Genomic DNA, 21492 nt, shown 5'->3' with positions numbered 1-21492 from the left:
GTGTATACTTTTTGGTAAGCTTCCTTAAGTATAACAAATAACAAAATGTTTTTATTCATACCTCAAACACAACAATCTGGCCTCCTGCTATGGCGAGCGGGACGGCCACACGTTGGCGGTTTACGCAGAAGCCGTCACACTCGCCTGGCGTCGTCAGGTTGAGGTTCCGGATGTTGGTGATGTGTTTGTCCCGGTGCATCACCGCACCCTGGATGTGTCGGAATTTGGATGTTGGTCCTGATTAAAAAAGAAAACCTTAGTTTAAAAAACCCCCCAAAAAACAAACATCTAAAACAGATAATTATTCTAAAAATACGGATGTGTGCATGCGTTAGTTTCTACCCAGCATGTTTTGGATTGCCTTTACGCTCTGGCTGGGACTGGGGAGGAAGCCTGAGGAGAGACCAGAGGTGGAGGAGGGAGAGCGGGACGGGGCAGCGGTGCTGCTGGGGGTGCTCAGAGGACTACTGGAGGTGGAGCAGCCGTGAGGCTGATCCTGGAAAGAGCAGAATGGCGTTTTAAATTCTGCTAATCAAACATAAAGCTCGTCCTGCTTTAGAAAAACAAAAAACACATTTTCTTACCTCTTTGCTTCCTCCGCGGGGCAGCTCCTTCTTAACAGGCGTCTGTTTTGCTGCTGGTTTGGGTCTCTTGTCTGGGTGGAGGCTGACTTTATCCACCTTGGGACAAACAGAGCTGCTTGTTTGAGCAACCTTCAAACTTTTCTAAGCTGCTGTGAGCGAGGTTCTGTTACCTGTTTGTTCCCTCCCTTCCACCACTCCTCGGCAGACATGGCTGGAGTCGTGCCCGCCGTGTCTGGATAAAGGTCATCATGAAACTCCTGGCCTGAACTCTGCAAAACGAAGAACGAGATACAAAAGCTCAAGCAATAAAACATCTGTGGAAAGGAAATCGAGATGTATGCGGAGGCCAGAAATCCGTTGTTTGCCGGCGATACCTTGCGAGGGACTTGGTAGCTGATCGGAACGATGCAGCTGTCTGTCAGCTGAAGAACACGCACCACTTCACAGGAAATGACATCCAGTGCCAACTTTGGCACCATGGCAGCGCCTCGAGTTGAAGCGTCAGTCAGACAGTGACTCACTGTGAGAAAGTTAAGAAAAAGAGGGAACAATATAGGACAGAATTAAAAAAAAAAATAAAACATTTCTAAGCAAGGACAAAAACAACCACATTTTACCTTGAGTCAGGAAAGGCTCAGCGGCGGAGACTTCAAAACAATCAACTGCAGTGTCTCCCTAAGCGGAGAAAGGGAAGCATTAATAAATCTGAGTGAGTTCAACATAATCTTTACAAGAAGAACACAAATATACAGCTTACAATGCCAGCGAGCATGAGGAGACCAGTGTCATCATCAAACAGAGGGACCAGCAACCTGTAGAAGGAGACAAGGATGAAGAAAGAGAGAAAACATTGAGAATTTTTTTCTTTGCTTTTGCATCACTTAGCGTTTTAAGTTACAGCAGGTTCAAGTTGAAAGGTGTTGCCACTAGATGGTGCAGTTGACTCAGTAAAAGGTGACTTCAACCCCTTTTACAAACTCAGCTGCACAAAATATATATATTTTTCCCACCTGTAACAATACTGTGGAGGCTATGCACACAACAAATACTGTGTATTTCTGTTTAAAGTCAAGATTAAGCAGCTCCATATAAATCAGTCACAGCATTTCCCCCCAAAAACAATCATCAGGTCCTGGACAGAAAATTAGAGAACTAGCCAAAGTAAAATTTAGAAAGACCTTCAAAAAATTGGAGAATCTGTTGATTGAGGTTTCTATTTGGAATAATTCAATACAATAATAATTTTGATTCTTAAAAACAGGCAACGAGAATCTTTTAAACAGTGTCACTGTTTTTAAATTGTTTTATTCTGTTTTATAATTGTGTATATGTATTAATCAATTTTGTTTTGTAACCAGGTTGCTGTGTACTGCAGACTTCTGCCCAGGTCCCCCTTGAGACTAGATCTCAATGGGGTTTACCTGGTTAAATAAAGGAATAATAAAAATAATAATAATAATAATAATAATAATAAAAACAAAGCAACATCTTTCTATGTAAAAAAAATAAAGTTGTTTCCACACTACAGCACAGAATTGGCCATGTGTCGTTGCATCTCTGGTAAAAATGTACCAAAAAATCTTTAAAAAATAAAATTATGTTTTAGTGCAATCTCTCACTTAAAATTTTAGAAATCCAAACTTTATTCAGTTAGAAACAAAATCTATTATTAGTTTCAACAAAATCCCTTGAGACTCAAAATCCCTGTAAAATAAGTAGTACATGTGGCTTTTTTTCCCCAATTCATATTTTTTTTATCTTGGTAAATTTCCGTTTTCTGTTGGGTATCAACAGAAAACCACAAGAGAACACCGTGATGATCTTTGGGAATTTTTTTGTTTTGCTTCATCTTGGTATCCTGCTTCCTTGTTCCCTGTGTGTTTGATCAGCCATTTTTCCCCACTTCCTGAGTCCAACTTGTTTTCCTTCACAGCTGTACCTTGTTCCTAATCAACCACCTGTTCCTTGTTCAGTAATCAACTCTCCAGCAGTTTGATATATCCTACTGCTACCTCCAGCATGTTTCCTGGTTCTTGTGGTTTCCCTGGACTTTGACTTTTTTTTTTCTTTTCTCTTCTTATTTTATGAAGCAAACATTTTTATTTTTTAACCTCCTACACTGGGGTCATTCTCTTCACCATTCTGTATAAACTGTATTCCCAGCACTTACTATATGTTACTCATAACTGCGCCACAAGTGATTTTGTAAAAAAAATATCTTAATATTTCTTCCTAATTAAATAACATATGATGTCACAGTAATAGAGGAATTTATTTAAAAGTTTCTTTTACACAACTTTACTAGGCTTTCCAATAATTATGAATTTGATTGGATCTTTATGGATTTCAATGCTTGGTAGTATGATTTCAATACTACCAAGAAATGTCTTCACTGTAAATTTATTTCATAGTATTGACATCATCAATGTTGACGGTAAATCACCCATTTTGGATTATTTGTTAAACAAAACGAAGGCTCAACAGAGCAAACTGGTGTGAAGCACAAAACAATCAAGTCAAACTACAGAGATATTTCTTCTGAACCACTTGAAACCATTTCCTGTTGGTGTACTGCAAACTTTACTCATGCAAGTCTAAACAAGTCCACAGTCACCTGCCACCTCTCGTGATACACACTAAGAGGATTGAGGGCTGCAGAACTTAATAAGGAAAGTACAACTGGGTACCTAAACCAAACAGGAAATACTTCTACAAACAACCGGGGTAATCTAGGCAAATCTCCCCCATTCTTCACTGCTATTCTATTCTAAGAGTCGCAGCCAGGCCGCGTCATGATTTCCTCTGCAGGTCACAGTCGGGATAAGGACAGAGTCCAGGCTGACTGAAGTGGAGAGACTCACTTCCAGAGATGGGTTTATGATGACGACCTTGTGCAACGCTTCTATTCCAGGGCCACTTGATGCTGACAGACTGGTGATGTAATGCTCCAACTATGACAGTGTAATGACAGGGTTAGTTGGAGTATGTAAGGCGACAACAAATGGTGACACGCAAGGGACTTTTTTTATTGTTGTTTTCATGCGAGTAGCAAAATATAAGAGCATGTGACAGCATGTCATGGATGATTGTATGAAAATCATGAAACAAGCAGTATCAGATTAGAGTCTATGAACAGCTAATAGTTGGATGTATTCACGATTTTTCTTTTATCCTTAGTCTTTAATAAATCACTCCAGTTTAATGTCAGAAACTGTAGAAGAGAAAGGTAGCTCCATCAACAATCATCAAAAATCAATGACTACAACAGACCGCAGTTTGTGAGGATAAAAGGTTTTTTTGTCTGACCAGTAGATCAGCAGCACAGGAGCACCACAGGGGTCTGTACTCTCACCATTACTTTTCACTTTGTACACCTCAGGTTTCCAGTAAAACTCAGAGTCCAGTAATCTAGAGAAATGCTAAGGAAACTCTCTGGGTGTATTAGAGAAAAGGCTGAGAACAGAAAGCTGGTTTGGTTTGTGGCCTGGTGTGGAAACAACCATCTTATCCTAAAAGTCAATGAAATAAAGAACACAATTGTAGATTAAGGAAGAAAAGGAATTGGTCAAACAGTATTTCTGTTATCTGAAAAGAAGTGGAGGTGGTTAAAGAGTATAAATAGCAGTCTACAAGAAGGAACAGAGGAGACTTTACATCCTGGAGAACCTTAAGTTCTACAGTGTTTTCAGCAAGATGCTGCAGATCTATAGGTTTGCTGTGGGGAGTGTGATCTATTCAACCATTATCTTTTGGGTCAACAGATTTAAAGCCAGTCAGTCTTTCTATCTAGATTAATTTATAGCTGACAAATATTTTGAACTGTTCATGTTGGTTTTTAATAAGGGAGATCAAAGAGGCAGGGAGGCTGTGTGGGGATGGATTGCTCAGCAGGATCACTATGACCTTACTGTTCAACGAAATCCACACCAGGAAATATAAAAAATAACATTCGGAAAGGTCATTAGCCATCTATTCAACTGTTTTGCTTTAATTTATATGTGTTCACTCTCATATGTTGTCAGATTTATTAGCAGTAATATTTCATATTGCTAACACGTTGGATTGGCTACGTGCTATCTCACTTGTTTATTTTGGTGGGGGGGCTGCATGTGAAGGATGTGGTTTCTCTTTTTGCACACTACAATACAGACATTTTTATTTCTTTAGTGATTGCTTACCAACTTATTTTTAGTCTGGCTTTAACTTGAATGTCACAGTGAAAAGATAAAAACAAGTGCATGAGCAGTGTTGATTACAATCCACCTAATCCATAAGGGATATATAGTAAGAGACAAAAGAAAGGTAGAAATTCTCCTCCTCTTGAGTTTTTTTTAAAAGTCTTGTGATTGGTTTAAGAACAATTAAAAGCAGGACACAAATAACACCTGTGCCTCTTTTTAACCTCTCTCTTCTCTGTTGCAAGTCGGTGAAGTCAGCAAGGGGCGGCCACGCTTGGTTAGCTCGAGTCTCTGTTCCCATGTCCGAGTCTGTCCACAGGGAGTCCACCTCCATTCCCACTCTGCTCTCCTTTGCTCTGTCCTCCCCACAACAAAACTACCTTGCTTTGTCCCTCAAGCTCCCCCTGCACCGTTAGTCCCAATTAGCTCTCCGAATTGCCCTCGCTCTCTCCGAGGTCTTATCTCCGCTTTTCTCACAGTAAAAAGTACAAGTCAAACAGCCGCATAATAGAAGCGGAGCTTTATCTCTGACTGTGGTCACTGTTTGCCGTCGTTTTCGTGGTCCACCTCCTCACAGGCCCCGTTTTCCCACACAGCCAAACGCAGACGCATGCAGGTGCATATTTACGCACACATAATGGGGGAGCACACACGCATAATAAGTGCTAATGATGCGGATTTAAATGACGTCATGACGCGGTATCGCAGAGTTAATTAATTAAGAGTCCGCTATGCAAATCTCCTTCACACAGACTCATTGTGAATGAAAAAAAGAAGCTTTTATGCTCATTCAGAAAAGTCAGATGCATTTCCCTGTTTTCTGTGTGCAATTAAAATAAGTTTAGCACCATAATCATGATTACATAACATCCCAAAAACAACATTCCAACATCTCTCAGGCCTATCTGCACCTAATAATGTCTCAATTCAACCCAAACTCCTCTAACTATCTGCAAAGAGCCATCAGAGTATCAAAAAAAAAAAAAAAACCCACCTGCCTCCTTTCTGAGCTGCCATCACCTCACACCGCTCATCTCGCACAGAAGCCAAATGAAAATCATAAAATGACCTTCTCCCTCTGACAGCAGCCTTCAGCACCAGCAGATATGATGGGTATATTACTCCTGCTATCTGTGTTTAGAATTCAGATCATTAGAACGTGTTGTCGTTTAATAACGCGCGATAATGTAGTAAACACTGTGAGTCGTATTAAGAGGCCAGACAAGTAGAGACATGCAGAGCAGACAAAAAAACAAACTGATGTGCTCATTTATTGGGTATTTGTGCCTGAAAGAGACACTTAAAGGTGATTCAGTTCAACATGAACACATGTAGTGAAGCTGATTACTGCTCAGCAATCAGGGAATCATGTATAACCTCGCTTTTCTAACCAATTTATTAAGAAAATAGGCAAAATACTTTGGAAAAGATCAAATTGCATTAGGTAAAGAGTGAAGAGATTTTTAGTGGGCTATGACTCACTATGGTAACAAAAACATCAAACCAATGTGACAAGATGTGGACACATTTAAACTAAATCAACAGTTTTACATGGTACCGGAAAAAAAAACAAAAAAACATTCAAAAATATGAAAATTGTATTCAAAACCTAAGAAAGCATGTTTTATACCTGATATTTATAGTAAAATACCTCATGCTCTTTTACAAAAACACACAAAAACCAATATGCTGCACACCTGAATGACTCCATACAGGCACCAGCCTTTCCCCCTGATACCATCAGACTCACCCAGTGGGTGTAATGTGCTCCGGCGTAGGTGGAGCTAATTGAAGCAGACTGCAGAGGTATAAGGTTATGAGGTTTGACCAGATGAGTATCAGTCAAAGGGACCTTTCTCTGTCGTATCAGATCATGACCTTCAGCAAGGCCTGCCTTAATAATAAAAACATGCACTAGATATGGCAATAAGCTCCAGATGACAGGTAGTGAGCCTGAAAATGGAAAGAGCTAGCGAGGGGAGGTGGAGGCCATTAAGGAATGCAACCCCTATGTTTTAAAATTTGTATCCTAGCAATATAAAAAAAAAAATACTGTTTTGCACATTTAGTGGCCTTAGAGTATAGTCAATAGTAGGATGCGTCTTCTGGATTTCTAAGAGATAAAACGAGACTAAATATAGGAACATTCACGTCAAAGAACATCTCTGGAGACATACGAAAGGAGTAACTAGACCTTGATGTTAAAAACAATCTTAAATCACTGTGAATGATGCCTCCTTTTTATTGCAATCTAAGACATTCATCACTAACTTCAAAGTGTAACCATGTAGCTATGTAGGCTTGAGATATTTCCATGATCAGTATCTGATTATGAAGCTTAAAGCAGCACCAGTTAATAATGTGGCTGACGTTTCGTCGAAAGCTGGGCTGTAAACAAAGAAATTAGCGTTGCATTTTATAGCAGGGCTCTTAAGTGATTCCAGTAATAAGTATCTGATAAAAATAATTCATATAAGCTGCATATCCTCTATTGTTACAATATTTCCCTTTTTAATTTTCCTTTTTTTGTGTCCCCAGACAGGCGATACACTTATTGTCTCGTTGTAAAGAGTTAAGCACACTCATGCTGCAGGCCAAAGATTGATAATATCTCCTCAACAATGGAAGGAATGAAGCAAAGTAATCCGCTAACGCTAAACTGAATTCCTAAAGAAACAGGATGAAAATGAGAAACTGATCACAGAGATGATATGTGAGCTTATTTTGACATTTATAATAAGTTTCATATGAGTTGTCACATCTTTTTCAACATACATGGCTCATGTCTCTTTTGCTTTTGGACCATATGTTCCTGTTAACATAGAAAATGGAGACATCATGAGACTGACAACGTGAAGTTAGCAATAAGATAAGAGTTCTTCCTCAACACCATCTCGGTAATTCTGTATGCTTACATCTATCAGCCGTTTTCATGCCAGTTAGTTGGAAAATCAGAATTAAAGCCTGCATTTGAACTCCAAGTCAAAATCAATACTCTAATCCTTGTGAAACCTGAGCACAGCATTTTTCTAGAAAAAAAAAATGTCAGGAAAAAAAACCCCAATAAGCTAAAAAAAAAAAAAAAAAAAAAAAACTGTGGCTTTAAGTGAACTAAAAACAATTACAGCTGCGTATGTTTTCACTATTCTCTAAACTGCAGACTGAGTGAAGCCTTACGATGAACACACTGGCAGCTGAAACGTACCGTAATGAGCCGCACACTTTTTCCACTGACCAGTTTCTCTGTTTCCACTATGTGCGTTTAATGAGCGCTCCGGGTCTGCCTGCCTGCCTGGCTACCTTCAGAAGCTAGTTCATTAGAAGGGAATTAGAGCTGACGCTCTGCGTTCCTGAGAGGAAAAGAAAAGCAGGAATTGTCAGCAGAGGGGCCAGCTGTGGCTCCAGTCTCAGATGGGCTGCCAAGCTTCTGCTCCCCGGGTTGGTATGAGTGCCATTAGGTGCACTCGTACCACACATCGAGTGCAACAGAGGTGCAGGTATGAATGCACGTTCAGGGTTTTAGTGAAAACATTGATGAGACAAGTTCTGTTATAATACCCGCAATCAAAAATATCACACATAAAATTGACAACTGATTCCATCCGAGCCTCAAGATACATGTCGTCACTTCAGCTTCTTTTTAGAGATGTGGATCATTTCTCCACCACAAATGAGTATAAGTAGATTCATAGATTAAAACTATAACAACAGTTTTTAATTTTAACGTAAAACTCCAAACAGTCTTGAAGTAACGATAACTACAATGGAAACGAATGACATTTTCCTCAACAAATTAAAAACAACCCTAAAGCATTATAGGGATATAAATCCAATCCAGTCTCAGGAGAGTGTTGTGAAAAGGCGTGACTAGTTATTCACAGCCAAGAGGTAAAATATTTCCTCTTAGTGCAATGAAATTATTTTCTACTTGAGTTGTAGGATGATCTAAGCAATCATTCTTTTATGATTTTAATATATTTGCATAGAGGCGAGTATGCACTGGTGAAGAATGTGTGCAAACTGGGACAAATGGAAGTAGGATGTGTTGAAGAAACATGCGCTCAAACGGGGAAAGAAGTCAACTGATCTGAAACCCTCGCTAGCATTAGCATCTGTTAGCATTAATGGTTTACATTAATAAAATAAGAAAAATAATTATCAGATTTTAAAATAAACATTCATTTTATTGTAGTTTTTCTTTAATCTTTAGATAAACAAGACAAATGTAAAAAAAAAAAGAAGAAGTTTAAAGAAAAAGCAGCTTGAAAAAAAAAATCTGCAAAATCTTGTTTTTATTTGTTTATGCACTAGGAGACGATCAAAGCTTCGACAGGTCTGATTGTTATTTACAAAAAGCTATGCGATATGGACACGATCACACATCAAAACATTAGATTAATCAGGTCTAATGACTCCAGTTGCACATCTTCATGTTAGCTTGCACACAGAAACACTCATGCAGAACTTTTAAATGCCCGGTAAACTGGTCCAGACTGGCTTGGTTATAAAACAGGCAGGTCACTGGTTGTAAATTAGCAGGATGGCTCCTTCCCTTCGCATTCAGAGCTTGGGCGAGGTTGGGGTTTTTTGCAGAATGTGGGTGGGCATGAGGAAGTTGGAGTATGTAAGAACCGTAAGAGAAGTTGGGTGTTACAGCACTAATGGGAAACATAAACCCCTAACGTGCACATTGAGCCAACTCAGAAAAGTCAGAATGCTTTGGGGGCGGATGGCAGAAATAAACAGCACATTTACTTTCAGTGTTGGCTTGCGAACACGGGGGCCGTATCTGTAAGGTGCCGTTGGCTGAGAAGTCCTGGAAAAGATGCGTTCCGCATTAACCCCGACGGCCCCGGCTATATGACCGTGTAATGACCTGTCGCCAGGAGCCTGGGAGCTGCCGGCTCTCAAGACAAAGTCAGAACAGAGACAAGGGTGGGTGGAAGTCACAGACAGCAGCAAGGTGAGGATCAAAACGGGTTCTAATGACATTAGAAATATGGAGCAGACATGCTCACAGCTTGAGGGTGAAACTAAGAAAAAAGCTTCTCACAAAATCGCATTTATCTTTCAGAAATTAAAGATGAATGTATTCAAAAGTATTCATGCCCTTCAAACTCAGTCAGATTTAGACATGTTAGAGTCCTCATTATTTTGAAGGTATGAGGTAAACCAACACGAAGCATCACTTCGCTGTGAATTGGAAGGAAAGTGACAGAGTTCTAACCTTAATTTTATTTACAAACAAAAATCTGAAAAGTGTGGCATGCAGGTCCCCCTGAGTGAATATTTTGTAGAGTCAATTTTCAAATGCAAATTCAGCAGCAAGTCCTTTTGTGTTCATCTCTACTGGCTTTGCGCATCTACTGACTGAAATCACCATCCGTTTAATTTAAAACAGCTTCAGCTCGGGAAGATGGCCTGGAAAGGATGAAAATACATTTTCAAGTTGCACCAAAGAATCCTCTAGAGTGAAATCTTTTCCTTTAACATTTTTTTTTTTAAAGAATTGTCCACCTGCCTCAACCATTTGTGCTTGGGAACCAAATTTGTACAACTCTTGCTGTCTGGGACCACAGAAACTTGTTTCAAATAATGTTTGAGCTGTTTTTTTAGACACCAATGTCCTAAAATGACATCTGATTTAAATTTGAATCTCCTGCAAATGACCAACTCTTACCACATTACTTTTCCTTAAGCAAACCTAGCTGTTATTAGACAAAATGTGAATTGGTTATTGTATTAGGAGCAAGAGCCAGCCCCGAAAATACTCTTCATAAATTGATTATCTTCAAAAATAAACCACAGAAGGAAAATTTCATGCTCTAAATGAGAAGAATGTTTCAGCGCACCAGACAGTTGCTGATGAAGTCAGTCTTGGTTGTTTACTCAGTTTTGTTATCTTAGCTAACCTCAAGCAAGGACTGAGTAGTTGCTGTTCGAAACTCGGCGAAGCTCCAGTGCAGTGTGTGTTTAACAAACTCGATGACCGATTTACTGCCTTAAGAAAATATTGAACAGTGAACAACACGATCACATGGTCGTCAATGTGCTCAACAGCAACAGTCCAGCCAATAGTTGGAGTCTTTCTTGAAACAGAGGAGTTTCAAGAAAGAACGCGTTTAAGAACCTTTAAGAACCTTTAAGAACGCGTTCACACTGCTTTAAAGAACTGTGCATGACACTTTCCCCCTGGCACAGCCAAGAAAGAGTTATTGAAAACACTAAAGCTCTAAAATTCAGTAATTTATGGACACAAACACGACCGCTTTATGGGTATTTTTAAAGCCCCAACACACATGTGTGGACGAGAGAGAAGGTTCGCTCAAGGAGTAGGAATCAGAAGCAAAAATATGACCTTAAATCACTACTGAGGATTTCAATGAAGCATCCCTATGTTTTTAGTTCACAAATGTTTTGACTAAGTTTTGCCTTATGATTTCGCTTTATCAGATGGCTTCATCTTTGTGGCTTCTCAGCTCATGTCAGTACAGGACTTCATTCACTAGAGATAATGACACTCTTACTCTCCAGTCAGCATCTTCACAAGGTGCTCTGCTTTTGCTTCAAGGTAGATGCACCCATTTTACACACAAGAACATGTTCATCTCTTTCCTGAAGGGTACAATGGCTGGACAGTTTCATAATGTTTCTTCGTGAGCCTTACATTTCCAGGCATCTGGAAGTTGCACCTCAGGATTAACCAGGCTTGTGGAGGTCTTCAATTCCCTTTCTGATATCTTAGCTGATTTTGTTCATTATTACCCTATCAGAAGCTTACAAAGCCATGACATCATCATCTGGGCTTAGCAGCGAAGTAGTCTTGGTTTTTGTAATTCTGATTTTGACGGAAGTGTTAATCAAATCTTTTGTTTTTGAAAAGATTTTAGGAAAATCTAGATTTTTTTTTGACCAATGTACTCCTTGGATTTCCATAGTTCAAAGTGACATCAGATCACCCAAGAACTACCATCTTGTTTAAGAGACAAGTTTTACAAGTTCTGTTTATATGGGATTTGAATTTAGGTCAATTCAAAAAAAGAGATTATTGGGGGGGAAAAAAAGCCAGTTTTTGAAAATATTTTCTGTCATTTATTATTTCTTTTAAAGGAAAAAAGAGGTGGTGGTGGTGGGGGGGGGGATGTAATAAAATTTGAAATCAAATTTGGCATTTATTTATTTTGAGGCCATATCGGTCAGTCCTGCAAGCAACAGAAAGAAAGATTCTTCCTTTTGAAGCTAAGAAAAAACAAATACGTAAATAAAAATTGTTTACTAATTTCTCCATTGTAAATCAGACATCAATTTGACCCCGTTTCCTTTTACATCCCTAAGATTGTTCTGCTAATGTACCCCAAATCATAAGCCTCTGCCTTCTCCATAAGTGCAGTACTTTCTCTGAGAGCCCTACACACCTATCATAAATCATTTGCTTTAATGGCCAAGGCATGAAAAAGTAAAGCAAATAAACAATAAAAGTCTGATTTACTGTAGCAAGATGGTCAAAGAAAGAGAGAAGAAAAAAAAAGAAGAAATACCCAGTAGAGGAGATAAGATTGCATCACATGAAGGCTGTTAATCATGATGGTTATGCATGTCTATGTATATATGAGATTGCATGCGTGTGTAAAGGTCTTAAGAAGGAGGCTTTGAGATCTATCACGCAACATCTGGGAGAGTTAGAGATGGGGCGAAGCAAGAGACGGTTAACGAAGAAAACACAGCTGCAACATGATGATCAGCTGGATGAACTGTGACTTTTGCAACCAGATCCGGTGCCGTGATGCAGCCGCGAATAAAAACAGACATTTTTTAAACTGTTCTTTTCCTCTACATTTCTGAGTATATCTGATCAGAGGAGAAGCCATGTTAGCGAGAGAGAGAACTGGTGATGAAAAGGTTCGATTTACAGTCTCTAACGTTGCCAGGGAATTATGCAACTTAATCATTGAGATAAGAGAAACCTACATCACAGAGGAAGATGCATACTGAAATATTTTACATGAAGACAAAAAAAAAGTCACAATATAGTTAGTTTATCCCAAAATGATTATGACTACTGGCATAAATATGTTTTTATTTACATTTTAATAAAACTAGAATATAAAAATATCATTTGCTTATTATAGCATTTTCAGTCAAACCAAGCTTTTAATTTTTTGCCGAGGAAAGTCTTTGATGTTGGTCTTTGAAGTCAAACTAATCTTTAGTTCACTCCACTGAGTCTCCATCAGATTTAACTTGGGGGTACAGCTGAACCATATAAAAATGTTTATATAACTTTCAATCAGAAAAATATATATATATGAATATCTTGGTAAAGACTGACTTACATTAAACCTTAATCAACACGGGGTATGAATAGTTTTGGGGCTTAAATATTTTATATTCTTGACAAACATTTTTTGTAGGTCTTTTTGTTTTTTGTTTTATCGTGTTCATTAAAATACTTTTTATCATAAGATGTGTTTAGCTGTTTGTCTTTCTCAGTGTTTATGAGATGCTGCAGTTTCTCTAGTTTTCTTTCTACTTTGCAGACAGAAACCTAAACTGTCTGCGCCGTCTGAAATCCTCCACCTTCTCACAATAAACAACCCTGAGCAGGCATTTACAAGCCTACATCCAGGCTCTGTCCACTCTGCTCCAACAGCACACGATGAAGCCGATTTGAGCAATTTGTTTGCAATACTGACTCATATTCCTCTGAGGAATAAAACTAAGAGCTGCTAAAGTTGCAAAGAGTTACATCAAGGTTAAAAGCCGACTGGAAAATGGCAAAGTCAACAAAAAAGGATCCAACGTAGTAATCTGAAGACAGAAACAAACCAGTGACTACTTGTATCTTTTTTATTTAATCAGCTACTTGACCTCGTTTTAATGTCAATACCTTTTCAGAGACACTGCTGCAAGTGACACACTCACTATCTGTGTGCCTGTACTTGTATTTATCTTCTTTTGTTTGAGCAAACAGGTCACTTTAGAGGCAAATTACTTAATGAGTGTCAAGTTAAAATCAAACACTTTAAAGGGAGCTTTAGACAAAGATCTGGTCTGATCATAAAACACTGAGGGGTCGAAGAAGAATTAGTGCAATTAGTCTCTGGAGCATAAACAACATGTAACATGCATTTATCATTTACCTATTTTACTTAAATACCCTTAAATAAAATGTAAAGTAATAAGCAGCCCGGCTCTACCTGTATGTAAATTCAAAGAACTCCTGTTTCAAGTCAACTACAAGCCATTCAGGCGACATAGCAAACACATCGCAGTAGATGTTCTGTGCAAAAAAAAGACCAGCAAGTTTGGAAAAAAAAACCCTGTTAGAGGGAGACAAATTATTTAAAGAGAGAGGAAAGAGAAAAATTAAAACCTTGAGCTTTTTGATTACAAGAATATTATCCTGGACTGGTAATCTTGCAGGACGCATGGATTCGACAGACGGTTGTATGACGGTGAGTTAACCTCTCCGAGCCTCATCGTTTATTGTAAGTTATTCAGTCGTTGAAATACGCATCGTGACCTGAAGTGATCTGTGCTGCGTAGCTGCTCTCATCTGCTTCAAAGAGTGTCTGTGCAGTCATACTAAACATACCTCAGCTGAGCTGCTGCGTCTTAACAAACTCAACCACAGGCATGTTTCTCCTACTCAATGCCTAGAATACCAGAGTGAGAATATGACTAGAATGGAGAAGTGAGCAAAAACAAAGAGAATGAGCTGAGTAAACAGCTTGCAAGGATCTTGGAATAAACCAAACCGGTTCTTATTGCATTTAATGGACGAGAAAAGAAATCACCAAAACAAATTAAGATATGATCAGATTTTAAAGTGAAACTAAAGATGAGGAAAAAAAAGAAAAAAAAAACAGAATTTGAAATAAGGAACATTAGTCTGAATTTATTTGAGCTCTGTTAATGATGATCATGGGAAAATGTCATTTCTATATGACCCTAGCTAAAAGTAACCAAGGGAGTGGAGGTCAGCAGGGTCTGCTAAACCAACCTACGCCCCCTGTACCTCGCCCCGTCACTGTAAGATCACTCTGCACTTCATCACCCCGAGTTTCTCAAATCAGAGCTCCAGCTGGTGCTTACAAATATATTCATACTTCTTAAATCCTTAAATCTTTTAACATTTCATCATGATAAACCAATTTAGAGTAATTTTCTGCTAATTGTTTTCTACTTTGCAAAAAAAAAAAAAAAAAAAAAAGAAAAAACTCTCAGCCAGATTGCACACAATTTTTGTGGAGATTAATCTTCAAGTCTTGCCTTAGATTCTCAATTAGATTTAGGTCTGGACTTTGACTAGGCCATGCTAGCAGAAGGTGTTGTTTGGCATCAGACAGGTGCAACTGTGGGATTGTCTTGCATTTAGCTCCATCCATATACCAATTAATTCTCCTCTCCCATCTGAAGCAAACAATTCCCACAACAAAACATGGCCACCACTGTGTTTTCTGGTGGGCATACTGCAGACATGACGATTACCGTGTTAGCTTTTAAGTTCTATAAACTAATACTAAATTTAAATGTGGTCTCCTCTGTGCTTATGCGTTTGCAGTGTCCTCTGTGTGACTTGTGGTAAACTACAAGTTCATGCTTTCTTCTTGGCACTGTCATATTTTCTAATTAGGTAGCTTCTGAAGGAACTGGATGTTATTTAGGGATGTCAGAAAAAAAGGGGGCTAAAGAAAAATGCAGGCCACAATTTTCAGATGTTCATTCCTGAACAGTTTGGACACCCATATGCCATTACTTTTTCAATTATCCACTAGTTTATGTTGATTCATCAAATAAAATCTCAGTAAAACTCTTGGAAGTCTGTCCATTATAAAGACAACATATGAAGAAGTAGTACATATCACTGTAGTTTCTGTTAGCTCTCCGTTTACAAATCCAAGTTGCTGCAGCTCACAGAGGATCCAGTAAAGAGATAAACATCATAAGGTAATAACTTTAGTTGGTTTAATACTGTAGGTTAGTGAAGCAAGGATTGCTTTTTGTGTATATTTACTACACTAATGCCCTCTGTGTGAAACAAGCAGCTCATGTGACCTTAAATGTTTAAAATACAATATCTGTGCTTATGGTACCTTTTTGTAATGGTAAAAAGAGCTCTGACGAGGCCAATTTGTCCAAATTAAGCCAAGAGAAACAACAAAATGACAAATATCTCTATGTATAGTTAATGTGGAAAAAATGAAAATAAAAAAGTCAAAACAATAAAAGGCAGAAACAGGAACCAGATTTCTTTTAAAAACTTGCCCCAAAGCTAGATCCAACTCCCCAAATCGCCCCTTTCCTAACTGATGGTGAGAAAAAGGTTGAAAAAAAAAAGAAAAGAAACCCCTTTAATCCTAAATCTAAACTGAGTCGAGGAGATCCACTGTTCCCTGATCCCTGAGCCACGCTGGCTCCGACTACCAGATGATGGTGAATTATTTTATTCAAACTTCCTCTAGAGAGGACAGCTTTATGAGGGGCACGATGACTTACAACGGGGTAAGGTTGGCTGCAAAGCTTGGATGGGAAGAGTCAATATTTCAGCCTTAAATGATATATTGCATTGGACGGCAGGATTAATTGTTTGCTCTCACACAAACAGTAACAACTTCTGCTTTCAGTACACTCATTACTCCTCTTTCCACTGGCTATATTTTATTCCCTCATATCCAGCTTTCCCAGAACTGCATCTAATTAACCCTGCATGCTCCCAGTTTGTTAGCCAGGTTCTTCCTCCTCTTTTTGCATGACACTGCATTTTTCTTGGACATTTTTTTTCCCCCAAGCTGCAGGGTTAAAGGGTTCGGTGGGAAAAAAAGGGCAAATGGAAGATGGCAGTCGCATCTTGAGGCAGCCCACACATGCAGCTGTCAGAGCGCATTTATGTGTGACTGACGATGAAATGCACGTCCACCGAACTCAACTGAACACAGCTGACAATATTGAAGACAAACAAAGAGAATGCCCTCCTCAGCATCGAAACAACAAAGAGATAAATGATAATTATTCAAAGACTGTCCTAATGGGAACTTTTGAATTGCACTAATCATCTGTTTTCATACCCTAATTATACAATGCTACAGATATTTTATAAACATATGCCCCCAAACATTACTCAACTTTGTTCTTTGGTCTAAATAAGACAAAAAAAAAACACTTTGAAAGCACAAAGAGAGACAGAGAATTTTAAATGTATGGATATGTGAAAAGAACCTCATGTGCACTGTTAGGTACGGTAGAGGAGGTGTGATGCTAAGAGCCGGTTTCCTTTCCACAGGATCCTGGGATTTTTGCCGCCTGCCATCATGAACTCTTACAAGAAGATTTTAATGAACAATCTGATTAACTTTGTCTAAAACCTGAAAGTGGGATGATACTGGACCTTTAAATAAAACAACTATAAGCATATGACCAGATCCACACAGAAATGTCCCACTTTTCAGAAAATCATCTAGAGTTTAGATTTGTGGCCCAACAAAAATGATTTGCTTGGTGGTCGGGTCGGGTCAGGTCTGTGACTCCCCGTGTGGATAATGGATGGATGATTGGATGGAACTTGCAAAATGTGTCAATGTCTGATGAGCTGCTGCTTTGCAGCAGAAAGTATGGTCTTATTTGGCCTCACAAAAAGTAAAAATCCACAGGAATATTCTTAACAAAACATGCAAATCGCAGCAATAAATGTCAGATTTTACTTTTAATTTTGCTGTGAATAAGAAAGTTCCTAAAAAATGTAAAAAAAAAAAAAATAGATATAAAAACAAAACACTCAGTTTTGTTTTATGTCTATTGTGTTGTATCGATGTACAGTCCTGTCTCGAGACCTTCGAGGTTCTCATGTAGAATTTCACTTTTCAATAACAATGCTTTTGTTTTCTCCTTTTTCCCTGTTTTTTTTTTTATGGACTCCTCGTGATAATATGATTCCAAACAATAAATCTCAAGTCAGTTTATACGCTCTACGAGATGCATGGAGGATCCATAAACGTCGGCTAAACCTGAACTTATAGTAAAGATGGAACAAACTATAAAAGTAACAGTAAATTATGAACGTAGAAGGTGAATGAGGTCAAAAATGACGGAGCACATAAAACAGAAAAAGGGGTCGCACAACAACCAGAATGAAGTGAGACAGTTGGATGATTTAAGCACAAGTTTGCTCATCAATGCAGAGAGGCGAACAGCACATTTAAGTGCAGACATGATTTGAGGAGTGATTATATAAAACAGCCTGAAGAAATCCCCGTCAGCCCAGCTTGGCTCTATGTGGCAAAGTGCCTGCATTTAAAACTGTTAGCAGGCAGGAGTTGGCTCCAAGCTTCACGATAGTTTTATGGGTTCCCCTGGGCAGAGCCATAAGCTGCCTCGCCATCTTTTACTGAACCACGGTGATTAGGAGCCCGATGTGGTGACGGCCCTGCAGCCACTGGACTGTGATTTACAGCTCAGACCAAATGCATGTTTTTTTTTTTTTTTTCCACTGTTTGTGTTCACTACAAGAATTTGCTCCCCTTTCTTTCTGTGTATTTGTTAAGTAAATATCTATTTATTGCTGAAGTAAGGGCAAGGAAATGTGCCAATCGTCAATCTCAAGTATTAACTAATTCACAAAACAGATGAAATGGAACAACATGTCAACAGACGCGAAGCCAATATGAAAAACCCAGGAAAGAATTTTTATAAGCTGCAAACTACAGAAAAATGTGAGAAAATGGGTTTTAAAAAGCAGCCCCTTGTTCCATGCTTTGCTTCTGGACTCTTGGCTATTGAGAAAATTATACTTGTCGGAGGTGTGGATTGTGTTGTCTTAAATTCTACGCAACCGCAAACGTTCATAGCATCATCAGATCGATGCTATGAAGCTTACCAGAAATGGCCTGCTTTGTAAACAATCATCCTCCACTGCTAAGAGAGAAGTGTAAAGCTGAACGAAGCAGATTTTAATGTCAATTCAATGTTTGGAAGTGTGGCAAACACAAACTTAACGGCTTTGTTCACTTCCTCTGCCGCCACTGCTAAAACTACAGGCGAGACTACAATTCAAAAACATTGCAGAAAATTTACGTCATCATTAACAAATTCTCCTTCTGTTCGCTGTTTGGCCTGGTAGAAAATCTACCAGTGACAATCCAATTCAATGGGAAAAAGCCCAGAAGTGAAGAAAGATCAGAATCGAGCGGAAGTGCGTATAAATTCAGTGGTCAGGCTAGGTTTTAAAGGCTAATTCAGGTAAAAAAAAATGTAATAAAATTATTAGTTTCTAATAATTTAGAATCAAAATGAATAAATAATGCAATATCTCATTTGTCATTGGATCCAAATGTGGTAAACCCTTCAATAGAATAGCATAGCCTGAACCGAGAAAAAGACTACAGAAGGTATTAAAGTTGTGAGTCTGAAAATGGGGCCTCATGTCTCAATGAGACTTTTCTGTGTAAATAAAAGTTAAGTAAAATAAAGTAATTCTTGGGCATCTTGAAGACCAAGGAAAACAACCCAGTTTTTCAAAATCCCCCTTACCATCCCCTCTCGGTGTGCGCAGTGTCAAGATAAATTTTCTCTGGTATTTACTCAGTCTTGTTTTTACAGTTCAACCTTCCAATTAATACTCAGGCGGCAGATACTGGGATCTTAGGTAAGTAGACATGTATCTTGTGGCTAACCCCTGACTTATAAAAATGCCTGTAAGAGTAACTTTATTCTCAATTAATCCACAAAATCCCTATCAAAGCTTTTATTTATTGCTTCATAAAGGTTAAATCAAACAATCCGTATAAAAATTACATTTGAATTTGAATTATTATATTTAAAGCATGTTAAGTGCTATTATTGTGCCTTATTACTTACTGGTCACTGATGTAAGAATTTAATTTTAAGACCCCAGTTTGCAAGAATCCTTCCTAAAGTACTCCAGACACCCCAGATCTGGTGGGGGCCACCATAAACAACCTGGACCACTGATCTAAATAATTCACCAACAGTGCAGCTGGTTAACTTCAGGTCTGCTGCTGCAGATAGGAAAAAAATACGGACTCAATTAAGCACAAGATCAACAAACAAACTTTCTTTTTAAGCTAAATGTAAACAATGAGGTAGAGAAAAATGTAAGGATGTATCTTTCCTTTTTTTAAATATCTCTAAATATGGAAAACCTTTCCTCTGGAATAACTGAGCAGTTCTATCTGGACCTTGCGGGATGTGTGTGAAATCATTTCTCTATTCCTGCAATTGACTGTAATACCTTGCAGATGGTATTGCGTGTGTGTGCTGCACTGATAATAACTCCTAGCAGGAGCAGAAGGAGAGCGACCAAGAGAAAAGTTATGAACCACAGACTGTGCGGAGGCCAGTATGAAAAAACAAATGGTAGAAATTGCACAGTGAGCACGGTTCCACAAGTGGAACTAAAGCACCCCTTGTCCGGAGGATCCCGGGGGTGGGGGTTGGTTTCAGGAGACACATGCGACCCGCCTCAGGGTCAGACACAGGGCTGCATGTTGAATCATTTTCTTGTTGAGAGTTTCTACACCTTCGGCCACGGGAGTGTAAGGCAATACCGGAGTGAGAAATTTGCAGTGGTTTAAGTTAGTTTTTAAAGTTCCGTACCAACATGAGGGGGAAAAATGATGCTCTGCAGGAATGCACGTGGCAAACCAAGACAAATATTAGGCAGAAGCGGCTGCAGGGCGCTGTGTAATTTAGTGGCGTGTGGCTAAAAGTACACACTGGAAGTGTCACAGTTCTAGTGGCTATCATCTTTCTGTACCTGGCTGGGACAAGCTGACATCGAAATAGTCTCTCAGCTGCCAATGGGTAGTTTGTCACTGGTGTCACGAAGTATTTGATAGCTCTCTCAGTTTGATGATGGAGCAACCATATGTGCACTACATGCGAACTCGGATCAGGACCTCCTCTCAATTTATTCAAACTTTTTGGATGTTTTTTTTTTAAGTCATTTTGCCACACACTTGAGATTTTTTTTTTTTTTTTAAAGTCCAGTTTAAAGTTGACCAAAAGCCACATATGGGACCACAGCTGATTTTTTTTGGCCTGCATGCAAAGAACTAAAATCAACCATCTAGTGAAACATTAGGGTGGCAGGATCATGCTGTGGGGATATTTTTCTTCTGCAAGAATAGGGAAGTTGGTCATGAATAATAGAAAGATAGATGGAGCTAAGCATAGAGAAATATTTCAGGTTTGCCGTGTTTTAACAGCAGCTCCATCCATCTTTCAATCAAATCCAAAAACTGGTAAACTTCAAACAACAGTTCTCAGTGGTTTTCTTAAATGCTCACACAGGTGGAAAATATGTTTTTAATGACCAATTTCAGGAGACAACTTGTTACTTTAAAATGTATTTAAGGTCATTACAGTAAAGAGGGGGAAGTACCAATGTGCATCACACTTTTCAGACTTGTTTGTAAAAAAAAAAAAAAAAGTAACTCATACATACTTATCACGTTAGTCTAGATTATGTTGATCTATGGCATAAAAGTCTATTAAAATATATTGAAGTTTGTGTTGTAAATGACTCAAAGGGTATGAGTACTTTTCTTGGACACTTTAATTGAACGTGAAAAAATACTGACACTGCAGGAAACAATAAATGCCCTGTATTTTTAATGAAAATCTACTTCTGGATCAGATAATGCTGAAAGCTGGAACGTTTCTCAGAACAGGTCCTGCAGGGTAGGTTTAAGACGAGGCTGGAATTTCTTTCC

The 21492-nt window shown here is 38.7% G+C and overlaps 1 protein-coding gene across 2 annotated transcripts in view; it reads right to left on the bottom strand.

Annotated features, from left to right (window-relative positions):
* LOC106942524 (mitochondrial import inner membrane translocase subunit TIM16-like) overlaps window positions 1–21492 on the bottom strand; it is a 113403-nt gene that overhangs the window by 9315 nt on the left and 82596 nt on the right. For both annotated transcript variants that reach the window (XM_015025832.1, XM_015025845.1), the window contains exons 10-16: window positions 1342–1396; window positions 1202–1259; window positions 959–1104; window positions 755–853; window positions 585–680; window positions 343–496; window positions 62–237 (exon numbers count right to left, since the gene is read on the bottom strand). In XM_015025832.1, coding sequence (XP_014881318.1) covers window positions 62–237; window positions 343–496; window positions 585–680; window positions 755–853; window positions 959–1104; window positions 1202–1259; window positions 1342–1396 — 784 coding nt within the window. The remainder of the gene's footprint in view (window positions 1–61; window positions 238–342; window positions 497–584; window positions 681–754; window positions 854–958; window positions 1105–1201; window positions 1260–1341; window positions 1397–21492) is intronic.

Source organism: Poecilia latipinna, unplaced genomic scaffold, assembly GCF_001443285.1.
Source record: "Poecilia latipinna isolate Pla-1442-1.1 unplaced genomic scaffold, P_latipinna-1.0 Scaffold96, whole genome shotgun sequence".
NCBI classification, from domain to species: domain Eukaryota; kingdom Metazoa; phylum Chordata; class Actinopteri; order Cyprinodontiformes; family Poeciliidae; genus Poecilia; species Poecilia latipinna.
This window is presented reverse-complemented; position numbering and strand designations above follow the sequence as displayed.